Source organism: Phyllobates terribilis, unplaced genomic scaffold (assembly GCF_046119375.1).
Source record: "Phyllobates terribilis strain yellow unplaced genomic scaffold, ASM4611937v1 Scaffold_11__3_contigs__length_659146591, whole genome shotgun sequence".
NCBI lineage: Eukaryota > Metazoa > Chordata > Amphibia > Anura > Dendrobatidae > Phyllobates > Phyllobates terribilis.
Window position 1 is genome coordinate 305,823,893 of NW_027362771.1, and position 16,033 is coordinate 305,839,925.

General features: G+C 41.3%; 1 protein-coding gene across 1 annotated transcript in view; it reads left to right on the forward strand.

The window, feature by feature from the left end:
* Positions 1–16,033, forward strand: part of EXOC4 (exocyst complex component 4) — a 497,223-nt gene that overhangs the window by 426,017 nt on the left and 55,173 nt on the right. Inside the window, exons 15-17 of the mRNA XM_073652485.1 lie at positions 1,077–1,218; positions 6,676–6,854; positions 10,678–10,837. Coding sequence (XP_073508586.1) covers positions 1,077–1,218; positions 6,676–6,854; positions 10,678–10,837 — 481 coding nt within the window. The remainder of the gene's footprint in view (positions 1–1,076; positions 1,219–6,675; positions 6,855–10,677; positions 10,838–16,033) is intronic.

A 16,033-nucleotide genomic window follows, 5' to 3' on the forward strand; every position in this document is an offset into this window, starting at 1 on the left:
TTGTTCCTCATCTGGTTTTGGCTCCGACTCCTGAGAAAAAATACTGACCTGATACTGACCAAATACTGATAGTGGGGCCGTGGCCTTAGTGTCGGACTGGGGTGCCAAGGGCCCACCAGTAATTAACTCCAAGGCCCTACTTTTCTCCTACATGCAAATGTCACATTATTGTAAATCACAAATGTATATAACAATGAACTGGGTAGATTGTTAGATGAATAAGATGCTTCCTTTGTCTGTACATAGTGCTTCAAATGTATAGTGCCAAGTACTGCTCATATAAGGGTGATGGCTCAGTCTTGTACAGGGGCCCACCGGAGGATTCTCCTGTTCTCCCATTGGCCAGTCCCAGCCTTGACTACTGGTTTACCTGCCTGCAAGCGTAGTCCCTGCTCTGACAAGGCTGTCCCCCCCACACTGGTGGTTAAACACTTAAGACTGACCGCTTATTGATCACTATTCCGTGTTTTTGCTTGTTCTTATTTGTCCTGATGTTTCCCCAATCTGGTTCAGGGGATATAAATAATTTATGTTATACTTTGAATTATGAGCATGATCATGACCCCACTAAATAAGTAATAAATGGAGAGGTCCGATCTCTGAGATCCACGCTGGTGCTAAATTCAACCCTGGGCTGCCAACAGCTGTAGGATGATATTGAATGTAGCAGCATCAAACATCCGCCAGCACCTGTGGTGTCATTTATCTGATTAGGAAACACGGGTCAGACGTGTTACAAATTCAACGTGGCAAGAGATGAAAAAGAGTTGACGACTATGGCCAGCTTTATACTTTCAATGGTTGGTGTTAACAATCCAATCCTTTCAAAGAAGAAAAATACATGGTTATTTTATAATGTTTTTGGTTTTTTTTGCACAACAATCTACAAAATAAAAGTGGTTTTCTATAAATTGTGATGCAGAAAGTTTTTAATGTAAAGCACGTTGTAAGCATTATGTTTTTCCATTTGGATTTGTATATAGTATGCAAATAAGGTCATCAGTTGTTAGTGTTACAACCAGATAATATCCTAATATTTAACCAAGTAATATTTCTTTCTATGCTTCACCTTCCAGCAATGTCTCCTGGTGCCGACAGTCTGAGCAGTGTGGACATTCCTGCTGTGTCTGAGATCATTTTGCAGACTCTCAATGAACTGGCTAATTCCTTCCAGGACATGTCGGACCGCTGTCTGCTTGTTTTGCATTTGGAAGTCAGGTAGGTTTTTATTATCTTCCTTCAGATGGCCATTGAAGGTATAAGATACTTTTGTGTTGTGTACATGGTGGTCTTCTCGCTTGGTGAAATTTTTCTTTTTCGAAAACCTTGTTACTCTTGATCTAGTAGAAAGAATTGTATTAAGACCCCAATGAAATAGGGATATCCTGCAATTCCAACACACTGTTCAGTAGTAATCAAGGCAAGAAAGAACCAAGACCTGGGTTATTATTGTTTTTTTTAGCAGTGTCAGTGTTGAGCGATGGATATGAGGGATGTTTTTAGGTGCAGATGGTATAAATTGCAGTATATTGATTGTCAGCATGTTGTCTAAGGAGCAGGATGATGATGGAGATGGGTAGGATACAGTGTCAAATTTGGCAGATAAAGCTAGAAGGTACAAAAGAAGTCATTTACTAGAGAATGTTACAGAGAAACTCACTGCAAATGTGTACACAGCCTGAGATAGCTGTTATCAGTTGTTAACTGCACCCATACACATACAGCTTGGCAAGTGTGCATGCTTTATTAACCCCTTCACGATATCTGCCGAACAAGTACATTGGAAGTGGGTGTATGGAACGGGCTCATGTGCTGTGTGTTACAGCCAGGATCTGCCTCTAACAATCACAGGTGCACCTGAGCTCTGCATGCAATTGTTAATGACGCGCCCAGGGGATGGGTGACGACTACTCGGCGCCCGGACCTTGCTGTTAGTTTTGGGGGATGTCGCGGTGGCCGGCTCCCGGGCCCGTACCCTGGGGTCACTCTTAAAAGCAAGGAATAATGAGGGTAAGGTGTATGGGAAGGGGGGGAAATGTTCGTGATGCCACCTGTGGTGTCTGGTGAGGATCACCAGCGCTGCGACAGTCCTCTGAGGCCGGTGTTCAGGCTGCTTAGGTGGTGCAGCTCCCCACAGGTGGAGCGGGGCCTCAGGGCAGCGTAAAAGAAGGGATGCAGAATAGAGCATTGGCAGGTGCAGAGCCGCGGAGGGAAGAACAGACCGAGGCAGTGTTTGAAGTCATCCAAGTCTTTACTCACGGTAGTGCTTTCTCCGCTCAGAGCTTCTCTCTTTGCTGTCATACTGCGAGCTGAGGCCGCCAGGGTGGGGTTCAGCACACTCCAGGTAGTTCAGGAGCGCTTGGCAGGACCCCCGCTCTAAAGTGTTCTTCTCTAGTTGAACTTCTCCCGCCTTGTGTCCCCCACTGTGTCCCGTACGGGTACTGCGATGTCCTTGATGGGTAGCGTGTAGCTCCCGGACCGACTGGGTGCCCTTCTTGGTTACTAGTGGTGAGAACTTGGCGTAAGGCCAGGTCCCTCTGGATGAACTCAGATTAGGGAATACAGGTGGCGACTCCGCTCCGTCCGTATCCCCCTGGGATCCACATAAGCCTCCGGACTTTTCCGACAGAGACGTGAAGTGCAAAGTCAGATAATCGGGGACCGGTACCCCCTCTTGCGGCAGAGTCTCTTTGGCTGGGCCAGAATAAGGTATGCAGGTGGCGACTCCGCTCCGTCCGCACCCCCTGAGATCCTTTTGCCTGTGGAGCCTATCTCCTCTGCTCCCCTCCTGGGCCTTCTTGGTTGGACTCTGACCGGGGACAGAGCCGGTTATAACTCTGCCCCAGTCCCCCGTCTCGAGGCCTGAGACCCGGAACCGTGGACCCCTAAGCCGGCTGCAGCTTTGTGCTGACTTGCCGTCCCAAAGACCCACGACCAAAGACCCGGTTATTAAAATGGCCTCCTGTTATATATGATTCTATTAAGTGCTAAAGTAAAGTGCTTCCTCCACCCTCACTCACTACATGGTTCCCCCTAACTTTGGTTCCCCCCAACTCCTCCATTCCGGCCCAGGGCAGCACTATGGTGCTTTTTAGGCCCCCTTCAGAACTGGAGTGGTGTAGTGTTGAGTGTGTGGTTGGGGTCCTGTGTGGAGAGGAGATACCACACCTCATTCTGAGGTGCAGTACCCCTGTGGCGACTGAACCCTCAGGGGCGCCACATTAGCCTGTTAAATGCCACTGTCAATCTTTCAGAGCGACATATAGCATAATCCTGCATGGGGGCCCGTCATTCAATGCACTCGTGACATGATCACAGGTCACCGATGTGTTGCTATGACACACAGGGGCTTATTGAAGACCTCTGTGCTTGTCATTACGGAGGTCCTTTGAAACCCTGCCTGTGGCCGGGCTTCAAAGGAGACTTTGATTTTTGCTTTATACAGTGATGCACAAGCGATCAGACGATTGCAGTGTTATGTTCTCTAAGGGGATTATTAAGAACAGTGAAATGTAAATAAAAAGTTTTAAAAAATATGAATGAAAAAATACAGTGAAGGAAATAATTATTTGAATCGTTGCTATTTTTGTAAGCTTGCCCCACTGACAAAAACATGAACAGTCTATAATTTTAAGGGTAGGTTAATTTTAACATTGAGAGATAGAATATCCAAAAAAAATCAAGAAAATCACATTGTATAAATTAGATACATTTATTTGCATTTTGCAGTGAGAAATAAGTATTTGATTCCTCTGGCAAACAACACTTAATACTTGGTGGCAAAACCATTGTTGGTAAACACAGCAGTCAGACGTTTTTTGTAGTTGATGATGAGGGTTGCGCACATGTGAGGAGGAATTTTGGTCCACTCCTCTTTGCAGATCATCTCTAAATCATTCAGATTTTGAGGCTGTCGCTTGGCAACTAGGAGCTTCAACTCCTTCCATAAGTTTTCTATGGGATTAAGGTCTGGAGACTGGCTAGGCCACTCCATGACCTTAATGTGCTTCTTTTTGAGCCACTCCTTTGTTGCCTTGGCTGTATTTGTCAGTGGGCAAACTTACAAAAACAGCAAGGGATCAAATGCTTATTTCCTTCCCTGTAAGTTCAACTTAACCCCTTTTCTCTTATTAAAATAAAGATATTAAAAAAATACACATGTGGTATTGCCACGTTCAGAAAAGTCTGATCTATCAAAATATAAAAATAACCCAATCAGTTAATACCGTAATTGAAAAAAATTCAAGAATGCCAAAATTACAGGTTTTGGTCGCTGCAAGTCCATAAAAAATGCTGTAACAAGCGATGAAAACATCACAAATATCCCAATATGGTATCAATAAATATGTCGTCTCGCCACGCAAGAAGTAACCATCACACATCTCCATCAACCGAAAAATGAAAACGTTGAAAATGTTCTCTGAAAATGGCAACACAACCCCAAAAAAATTTTCTTGAAAACTTCAGATTTTTTTTTTAACACTAAAATAATTTTAAAAAAAATGAACTAGTTGGGTATCACCATAACCATACTGGTGAGTAGAATTATATTGCAAGGTAATTTTTACCACAAAATGTACACCATAAAAACAATTCCCAAAAAACGATGTCAGAATTGCATTTTTTTTTTCACAATTTCTCCCAACTTGGAATTTTTTCCTGTTTTCCAGTACACTATATTGTAAAATGAATGGTGCCATTCAAAAGTACAACTTGTCCTGCCAAAAACAAGCCCTCATATGGCTATGTGAGCAGAAAAATAAGAGTTATGGTTCTGGGAAGAAGGGGAGGAAAAAACTGAAATTGGCCCCATCGTGAAGGGGTTAACTGGAGATGGCTTATTTAATATGCAAAACAAAAAAATGATCAAATATGTTGAAATCTATGCAAAGTATTAATGATGATAATGTGTTTGCCCTTTAATAAGGACATTTGGGACACACAAATGCACATTTTATGGACATGGCACACAAAAATCTGCAGATTTGGCCAATGCTCATCTAAGGTGCACCTTTAAAAGGGTTGTCCAGTCAGAAGACTCTGATGGCCCATCCTTAGGATAGGTGATCAATATCAGATCAGTGGGGATCCCACCCTTGACACCTGCAGGATCAGCTATTATTTGTTTCGCTGGTGGTCAGATGTAAACACATGGAACGGAGCAGCAAAGTGCAGCTCCATTGAAAGTGTAGTGGCGACTGCAGGGTAATGTGGAAGTGCGTATTCAAGAGCAGCAAATAACAGCTGATCAGTGGGGGTGTTGGGCGTTTGGCCCCCACCAATTTGATATTGATGATGACCTATTCTAGGGTTAGATCATCAATGTCGTCTAAGCCAAAACCTGCTTTCGTGGCAGGAAAAAGCCACATTTTTCAGCGTTTTAGACGCTTTTTTGGGTGTGGATTACATATATGCGTTATCTACATTACATTTTTAATAAAGTTAGTTTCATTTACCAAAAACACTGCAAAACAAAAGTTGTTGCATTTTTTTATTTATTTTTTGCATCATTTTTTGTCTCATTGCTTTGTATGGGTAAAAAAAAAACGATGAAAAAATTTACGTTACAGATATAAAAACACAGCAGTTTTTCAATTCAGTCGGGTATAAAGTAACAAGCTTGTGCATAAGATTTCTGAAATCTCATAGTTTTTGCTAATATGATAAGCCTCAGCTTTGAATTTGCATTAAAAAAAGGAGCAAAAAAACCGCTGCAAAAAAGCACCGTTTGAGCATAGCATTTGCTGTCAATATTTTTGTTCTATGGAAACTGTTTTAAACATTAATTTTTGATTGTTGAGGTCCATCCTTTGTATCTAAAAAAAAAAAAAAAAAAAAAACACACAAAGGCACTGTATGGACAAGTTGCTAAGCTTAAAAACAAGGGATTTGCGACCCCACTGACCAATGTTTAAGGCGTGGGAAAAAAAAACTTGATTTTGTGAAATATTGGTCCCACACTGTGAAAGTGTTTTTTTTTCTTTTTAGTCGGTTATGCTTCTAAATTGTTGTGGAGTTCGTGGAGCCAGAAATCGTTCTCCACAATTTCATTTCTGCTTAGCATTTTTAATCCTTATAGAGGTGTTGGTAAAGGTTGCAGTCAGAGCAAGTTAAGCTCCTGTTTGCTGCAATCTTGCCCAAAACATTTCTATTACAAGTTCTCTATAATAGGGAGGTCTCTGAAAAGTTCATTGAGGAAACGTCTGCACACCTATGTGTATGGTGCCGGGCTGAGAGGCATTTGACATTTTGTATGCGACCCACAGGTCATCCTTTCATGAGAGAGTTTTCGTTCTCCGTGCTGGGAATTAACAAAGTGTACTGTGAAGGCATCAATCACAAGCTTTATTTTCCAGGTGATCTTTGAGAAACTCCATGCAGGTAAATTAAAATCTGACTCGACGACATGTCTGAGGATATAGAAAATGTGACCTGCAGCACTGTGTCCTTAAAAGCGTCAAGAAATGAAAATTTTCCTTAAGCTCTACAGCATTATCTGACCCTAATACTGTGCTACAAAAAGTCTTTTATTTGCTGCTCACGCAAGGTGTCTAACATTTATTCATAATGTTTTTCATTTCAAAAATGACATTTGAAAGATAACTTTAGAAGTCGAGAATATGAGATGCATTTACAAGATGGAAACATATTCTTGTTTTTTTTTTTATTCTTCAGAGTTCACTGCTTCCATTATCTTATTCCCTTGGCCAAGCAAGGAAACTATGCAATTGTAGCAAACGTGGAAAGCATGGATTATGACCCTCTTATTGTGAGACTGAACAAGGACATAAGTGGAGTAGAAGAGGCGATGGGTGCTAGTCTCCAGCAGCACAAGTTCCAGTACATCTTTGAAGGTATAATATAAAATGTGTTGTTTTTTTTTCGTTAGGATCTATGGGCCGGACACTGATGTCCTGGAGAATCTGCCTCCAAAGCTTATTTTAAATGAAAGAGTGAGTTATCAGTGTGACGCATGTAGACCACCAGAGCAGACTGTCAGTCATTACATGTCTCATACTGGTAATGCCCCCTTTCATTTAAAATAAGCTCTGTAGGCAGATTTTTGGGGACATGTGAAAAATGTGGATGCCTTTGAAACAAAACATCGGATCACAGATATCAATATATAATTTTATTCAACTTTCTCTGACCTTCACGCCCATACAGACGATTTAGGAGGGTATCCTATTGACAGATTACCGTTACGGAAATGTGTGTTTTAGTGATTTAAATATTTGCTGCTTCCTGGTTTGTTTTATTTAAGCTTGTGTATTAACTGTACATATGAAAAAAATGCTTAGAAGCAGGAGCGTAAGTACAGTAGATGCAGGGCTTGCAATCGCACCCAGGCCTTTGAGCCTAAGGGCCCAAAAAGTCCCTTTGGCCTATATTAAAGGACCAATGCTTTTCAAAATTTGCAATAATTGCGGGCCCCGTTGGAGCTTTTGTATTGGGGCCCATGATCTTCAAGTTAGGCCACTGCTTGGAAGTGCTCTGTTTATTTATAGATGATGTAGCGAGTCATTAATCACTGCGCACCACACCAGAATGACAAACCTGTTATCTCATTTTGCTTCATGCTGAAACAACCAGAGTCTAGCCAGTCTCAAAGTCCTTACCTGATTTGTACTACTGTGCTGTTTCTTTATTTACCTTGGTCCTTGTATTTCCGCTAATTTATCATCATTCTATGGAAAATGCAAGAACGCAATAGGGTGTTATCCAATTAATAAATGTTACGTAAAGTATTAAACACTGCTCACCTAGTAGGGTTGTGTGGGACACAACACCTATAAAGCCTGGACTCCAAATGCTGCAGCTTCCTATGGATATGTCAGAGATAGGTGCTGGGAAAGGAAGTTGTTTCTGCGCTCTCTGAAGTCACGATAAACCATTAGTATGGATAAAAATGTAGGTTTATTGTCTACGCGTTTCAGAGTCCATCGACTCCTTCCTCAGGACAACCATACATAACAACTGGGTAATCAAAATACATGTGTGAACACAGCAGATCCCCCACACTATTGAACTCGCTTGACCTCACTCTTTGAACTTAGCAGTGAAGGAAACTCCATCTCAGAGTGTCCGTTCTGTTGCAGCGATTATTAAAACAACAACAAAAAAAAGGCAAATTGGATATAATTTCACACAAAAAAACAATAATGGGCTAGGCAAAATTGTTGGCACCTTCAACTTAACATTTGGTTGCACACCGTTTTGAATAAATAACTGTAATCAATCGCTTACTATAACCATCAACAAGCTTCTTACACCTCTCCACTGGAATTATGGACCACTCTACTTTTGCAAACTGCTTAAGGTGTCTCATATTTGAAGGGCGCCTTCTCCCAGCAGCAATTTAAAGATCTCTCCACAGATGCTCAATGGGATTTAGATCCGGACTCATTGCTGGACACTTCAGAACTCTTCAGTGCTTTGTTTCCATCCATTTCTGGGTGCTTCTTGAAGTATGTTTGGGATCATTGTCCTGCTGGAAGACCCATGACCTAGGATGAAAATCCACCTTTCTGACACCAGGCACTATATTGAGACCCCAAATCCTTTGGTAATCTTCAGATTTCATGATGCCTTGCACACAGTCAAGGCACCCAATGCCAGAAGCAACAAAGCAACCCCAAAACATCTTTGAACCTCCACCATATTTGACTAGGTACTATGTTCTTTTCTTTGTAGGCCTCTTTCCGTTTTCAGTAAACAGTAAAATGATGTGCTTTACCAAAATGCTCTATCTTGGCCTTATCTGTCCACAAGACACTTTCCCAGAGGATTTTGTCTTTCTCACATACATTTTTGCACACTGCAGTCTAGCTTTTTTATGTCTTTGTGCCAGCACTAGGGTCCTCCTGGATCTCCTGTCGTAGCGTTTAATTTCATTCAAATGTCGACGGATAGTTTGCATTGACACTAATGCACCCTGAGCCTGCAAGACAGCTTGAATTTCTTTGGAACTTGATTGGGGCTGCTTATCCACCATTCGGACTATCCTGCGTTGCAACCTTTCATCATATTTTCTGTGCTATCCACGTCCAGGGAGATTAGCTACAGTGCCATGGGTTGTAATCATCTTGATTATGTTGCACACCATGGACAAAGAAACATCAGGATCTCTGGAGATCGACTTGTAACCTTGAGATTATTGATATTGTTCAACAATTTTGGTTCCCAGTCCTCAGAAGGTTCTCTTCTCCTCTTCCTGTTCTCCATGCTAAGTGTGGCACACAGACACACAGTGCAAAGATTGAATCAACTTCTCCCCTTTTTATCTAATTTCAGGTGTGATTTTCATATTGCCCACACCTGTTACTTGCCACAGGTGAGTTTGAACGAGCATCACATGCTTGAGATAAAGTTGTTTAACGACAATTTTTTGGAAAGGTGCCAACAATTTTGTCCGGCCCATTTTGGGGTTTTGTGTGAAAAGATGTCCACTTTGCCTTTTTTTCTCTTTTCTTTTGTCCCAATACACACAAAGTAAATAAACATGTGAATAACAAAACATGTGTAATTGCAATAATTTTCTGGGAGAAATAATTCATTTTCTGGAACAATTGCAAGGGTTCCAACACTTTTGGCCATGGCTGTAGATATAGATGTAGGACTAAATCAGTGTTAGTTTCTGACCACCCCTTTAGCACTGTTGATGACAAAACTAATAAACATAATACTCTCCTTTCTTCATTTCCCATTATTACTTTTCTGGCACTCCAATTTGAAAGGGGCAGGTGGTGTGACATTGAGCATTGTCACCCTCTGCACTGGCTTGCTCCGTTCACTGTGCAAATTGCTAATACCATGCCATAGCTCTGTGTACAGATCGTCTCAGGCCAAAATCTGCCTCATTAGCAGAGTTGGAAATGCAAACATCTCTGTAACGAAACATAGTTACATAACTCAATCTTCGAAGATGTAGCCATTAAGAGAGATACCATGTTTTATATAAATATTCCATACTTTTTCTCAGGGCTGTGGAGTCGGAGCCCATTTTGGTAGAGTCGGTATAAAATCGACGGACTCAGACTCCTAAAATATATAATAAATTGGGTACAGTAGTTCAATGCAGTTTGTGGAGAATATTTTTTCATAAGAATTTTGGTAAGTTATGAAATGTCCTATAAATGTCTGTCCTATTCCTGATCTAAGAGTCTAGACTTTTAGCTGAGATTAATCTGTGCTACAGTAAATTTATCACTTAAACAGGAGCCATGTATGAGGGAGTCGGAGTTGGAGTTGTGTCATGGAAATTGAGGAGTCGGAGGTTTGGCTTACCGACTCCACAGCCCTACTTTTTCTAGGGTTTTGGCTTCCATGTTCGTGTTCATTTTGAAGCAAAATAATGTCTGTTTTTCTACCCTGGTCTCTTCCACATGAAAAAGGAAAGGATGTTCCAGCGTCAGGATCTTCTTAAAATCATCAAATTTATTAGGTAAGTCTAAAAATACTATAAACAAGTCACAACCCCACAGGGACACATTGTCATAGAAAACGCGTTTCAAACGGAGCGTCTTTAATCATTACAATTTCATGATTTTACGAAGATCCTGGCGCTGGAACATCCTTTCCTTTTTTGATTGATAATCCTTTGGCATTGCTGGTTCCAAGCCTCGGACTTCTGTAGGGGTGAGCTGACTCTTTTCCTATTTTCCCTCCCTTCCACAGGTTTAGGCCATTTAATTTCTTGCATCCTCATTAATGGAGCCCAATATTTCAAGCGCATCAGTGAGTCTGGAATAAAAAAGATGTGCCGAAATATATTCGTCCTCCAGCAAAACCTCACCAATATCACTATGTCCCGTGAAGCTGATCTGGATTTTGCACGGTAATGTGGCTAATGCACTTTCTTTACCAAATGCAGCATTAATCATTGTCACAATATTAAGATTTTTACTCTACTCAATGTCCCATGGCCAAAAATGGGAACATGCAATCTAACACCACAGACATATCACTGCTGGCACAATATGCTCCAGCTGGGTTAGCTTTAATTGTTGACATTTTTTTGTTTTTATTGCCACCAACCTTTTTCTCCTCATTGACTCTACAAAGCAGCAATGATGCTTGTAATAGATGAAGTTACATTTTTTTTGCTTATTTTCTATTACTAGAGCAGTTTTAGCATTTTAAAACTGTTGTAAAAATGTACTAGACACTTTTATAAAGAAGAGAGTCAGAAGAGAGTCTGGAGCATAACAAACTACATAAGGAAAGGAGTTTTGCCATTTACCTTTTATCTGCAGTGTATTTTCTACTATATGCGTCACATAACATTTTCGAGTATGCAAGAGGTTTATCTATATGACTGGTGGACTAGTATAATAATTGGCAGACCCGTTCTTTCCATGAATGAACCTTTTTTATTTTTTTGAGAGGTTGCTTCTTTTTTTTGCTGACACTGCAGATAGGCATAGCTTTGCTGACATTTTGAGAAAATGGGTTAACAGTTCTCCGGAAGCTTGGATATGATTATGTTTAGACAGCAAAATTTCCAACAATAGCGTTTCCATGAATCAATGTTCTTAAGCAGAAGTGATGGCCAGTTTATGTTCACATTAAAGTAAGGCACGTTTAACCCCATGAGAGAAAATAAGGGTTTTAGATTCTGAATGTATGTGAAAATAATAAGAATTTACATAAAATGCTAGGCTACGTGGTGAACGTTTTCACCAACTTACAAAATACGTTTCCAAGCAAAAAAAAAAAGATAGAATCGGTCCAATATGGCTTCCAGACTCCTATAACACATAGTCAATACAAGACTAAAGTGTGCCAACGTTATTTATACCAATATGTTCTACCTTTTGTTACATGGCCTGCAGGTCAGGGAGAGTCCTGGTCATGAGACCATCACTAATTGCTATGAAGTGTACCACAAAACTTATTAGGAACATATAGTACTCTGTGCATGTGCACTTTGGAGCAGTTTTTAAATGATCAGTGGATATCTCAAGTCCTGGACCCCCACTAATCTGCAAGATTTGGAATGGGGGTAGAATAAAGACCAGTAAAAGAAAAAACATGATAGGTATACTTCAAATAAAGCTCCATTGTTAAACTAACCATTCAAAGTGAGGGACCAGAAATAAATTTTCTTAAGGATCCTCATTTCTTGGCCAGAGTGGAGATCTGTAACAAAGGACATCCTTTCATTACACAGAGAATGTATTGATTTCAGTGAGGGTTTGAGGGTTGTGTAATTCATAAGTTTCCCTGTGGTGGTGCTGCATCAAATTGATCTTACCGAGTGATTTTCCAACAGATAACAGCTTATTGAAGAAGGCACCTGGGAGGGGACACTTTGAGAAATGTTTTTAATCAGGAGACCCTTCTACAGAGTGGTGATTATCCATATTGGAGGACATCTTTAGGCAACTTGACAGCTTATATTTGCTGGTTGAACCACAGGCACCATGTATCAGACACTGGCTGTATGATTTAAGCCATGAATGTTTGACTCTGAAATCTTGCGGCATCTCAGAATAAAGTATACTTTAAAAGCCGCCGGGACTGAGCTGTACTGGAGACTAGTGGGACAGGCTGGTGGTCCCTTGCGGCTTCTTCCTTCCTATTTCCCTAAAGTGACAATTTTTTTCCTGTACACAAAAGCAAGGAGAGACCTATCACTTATAGGGAGTGAGCGAGGAAAAGATTCTGAAGACCTGCCTGTCCAATTAGTCTCCAGTAGGTCCCGGTGGCTTTTAAAATATGTTTTTCACGTTAACTCCACAGCATTTCAGAGTCCTACATACCTTGCTGAGATCATACAGTCAGCGCCTGATACATGCTGCCCGATCTACAGGCAGTATGTCAGGTTCCCTTTAATAGCTTAGCTCTTAATAAATGCCATCTGAGCTCCCACAGGGCAATGTGATGTTATGAATCAGATTAAAATAAGCAGTTCTCTGCAAAAAAAAAAGATAAAAATAGGATAAACATAAGGCAGTGGTTAGAATAGAGTTGTATGAAAGATTACATGGTTTGTGGAAATTGAATATTTTATGTTTTTCGGTAATATTGTAATACTATTCTTTTTTGGGGGGGAAGGGGGGTGGGGATACGGGTACATATATATATAATTCATCAAGTGTCATGCGTAAATATTATTCCATTCAGTGCCCTCAAGGCTCTGTTTTGTACAAAAGTCACCATGTGGAGACCTGCTTTTTATAGCTGTTTGCTAGACCTGGTGCTAATGCACTAACCTGGCAGACAGGCACGAGCCACAAGTTGGGGACCCCTGCACCGGAGCATGGTAACAATATAGAATGTAGAAAAGAAAAAAATGAATTCTTAATAAACCACCGACCGTGCTGCCCGTCATCAACACTTCTTCCTTTCCCATTCTCTCTTCGGCACATTCTCTTCAGCCTGCATAACTCTATGCCAGGGCTTTCTGCGGCAATTAAGCTACTGACATCATTGTGCGCCATGCCATCATCGCGACGTAAATCATGACGGCATGGTGCGCTGTCATGTCAGAAGCCTGGTTGGCGCCGGAAGCCCCGACATAAAGTTAGTCAAGCCAAAGAGGAAAGATGCTTTTCATCAGGGAAAAGCTAAAATAAGAGGTGCGGAGGACTGGATGGTGGACTATGTGGGAACTGAGACAGGTGAGGGGTGAGGTATTATTTTACCTTATGCCAGCCCTTTGCAATCCATTAAAATGGACAGCCAGCCGCCATTTTGATGAATTTGCACAGTGGAATTAAAATAATATAAAATTTGAAGAGAATTCAGTTCCACTCGAATAAGTTCGCTCTTCTTTAGAAAAATACAATGCTGACAGTTTTCACAAACTTTAACAGTCGTGCTCTTTCCCATTAAGGGCGTACATTTCATTATTGCAAATGGGCTGGTGAAGCACACAGCGTCTCCTCTGTCAGACATTTCATCTTCTGATAAATGGAAATATACAGTAGCTCCCGTGTATTTTGCGATACAAGTCAAGCAGCAACATTTTTCAATGAGTATTCAAAGCGAAGTGTGATGCACTTGGATGCGTCTGACGTCTGCATTGTAATAACAGACAGTAGTCCCCTGACCTTCTTATTTCATGTAGTGTGGTGGGAGCCAGAGCTGGGTGCAGCTGCCAAATCTTGTAAAAGGGGGGTGCTAATTGCTGCAGTTTGTCTTGTTATCCGTCAGTGACAATGTGTCAGGAGTCATATGTACAACAGGAAATGAATTATCCATGACACACAAGCTTCTGGAAGGGATCCCCTGCCGTTCGTGTTAATGAAAGTTGTCCCACGCATGTTCTCTGCCTGTGTGTGTTCCAGCATCTCATTTTGTTAGGTAAATGCCTTTACTTCCCGTCTTACTTGCTATCACTTGTTAATATCAGCAACAGTTAGATTATCCTAAGTGTATCCATGTTATATGTACTGTATATGTATGGAGAGAAATGCTACACACAATAATTGAATTACTTGATAATTTAAAGAGCAAATGCCAAGAAAAAGCAAATCACAGAATCTGAAGCTGAGCGCCAACAATGCATCCATCCCAATAAGGGCAGGCGCAGACGGCTATCCGTCCGAGTACAACCCGGCAAAACATCAGACCAATGTTAGTCTATGGGGTAGTGCACATGTCCCATTTTTTCCTCGAGTCTGTTCAAGGAGAAAATTGCTGCATGTCGAGTTTTTTTCCAATATTCCGTTTACATTCAGGCTTGCAAGTCAATGAGTCCGTGGTAAACCTCAGAGTGCAGTCCGATTTCCATGTAAGAAGATTGAGAAATTTAGTTCTCCATCTTCTACTCCCAGTGTTCTAGGATTCTCTCATCCGAGACAATCAGATCACACTATGCTGACACTCTGGTGACACTTTGATCATGCATGAAATGATCTCGATGGTCCAGATGGATGGAGTGGAGGATGGCTGGTTGATGGACACCACATGCAAACACGGCTACGGCGCTAACAAGGAGGAGGTGGAGTAATGTTTTGGGCTGGAATCACGGGGAGAGAGATTGTCGGCCCTTTTAGGATCCCTAAAGGGGTAAAGATGAACTCCATAATGTATGTTGAGTTTCTCAAACAGCACTTCCTTCCATGGTTCAAGAAGAAGAACCGTGCATTCCACAGCAAGATCATTTTCATGCATGATAATGCCCCGTCTCATGCTGCACATAACACATCTGCATCTCTGGCTGCTATGGGCATAAAAGGGGACAAACTTATGGTGTGGCACCCATGCTCCCCTGACCTCAACCCCATTGAGAACCTCTGGAGCATCATCAAAAGGAGTGTCAATGATGGCGGGAGGCAGTTCACATCTAAGCAACAGCTCTGGGAGGGTATTCTGTCCTCATGCAAAACAATTGAAGCAGAAACCATCCAAAACCTGACAAATTCAATGGACGAGAGAGTTCAGAAGCTCCTTTCGAACAAGTGGTCCTATGTGCAAATGTAACATCACCTAGAGTAAAGTTTTGAGGTGAAAACTGTTTGATTTCAGTTTGTAATAACCTGCTAATGCTTATAATTTCAAAAATGACAATTTTTTTGTTCTTTATTAAAATGAAAAGGTTGAAAACTCTGCTGTGCATAATAATTTGGAACATGCATTTTGAGTGCAGTTTGAGTTTATTTTTTTAAAAATATACAGTTATCATAGGCAGTTTGTACAACAACCTTTCAATTGTACTCTAATATTTATTTGACTGGAAAATTACAATGACTGCAATTCATATAGGTAATTTGGGAAAATCTGAGAAAATATTATTTGCATAATAATTTGGAACACAGTGTAATGCTTTCTGATCCTCCAGCTTTACTCAATATTGCCCTCTGATACCCCCATATTTATAATATAATCAGGGATGTGTCTGTCTGTCCGAAGCCTCTATAGACTGCGCCTGCGCAGTCAGGCCCCAGACAGAAAGAACCCTTCCATATCCCAGACAGGGGTGATGAGTGTGGCGCCGGAGATCGCAGTATGCATAGGCACTGAACGCATACCGCGATCTCCGGCACCATAAACGCATACCTGACTAGGAGGAGTGTTGCCGCGG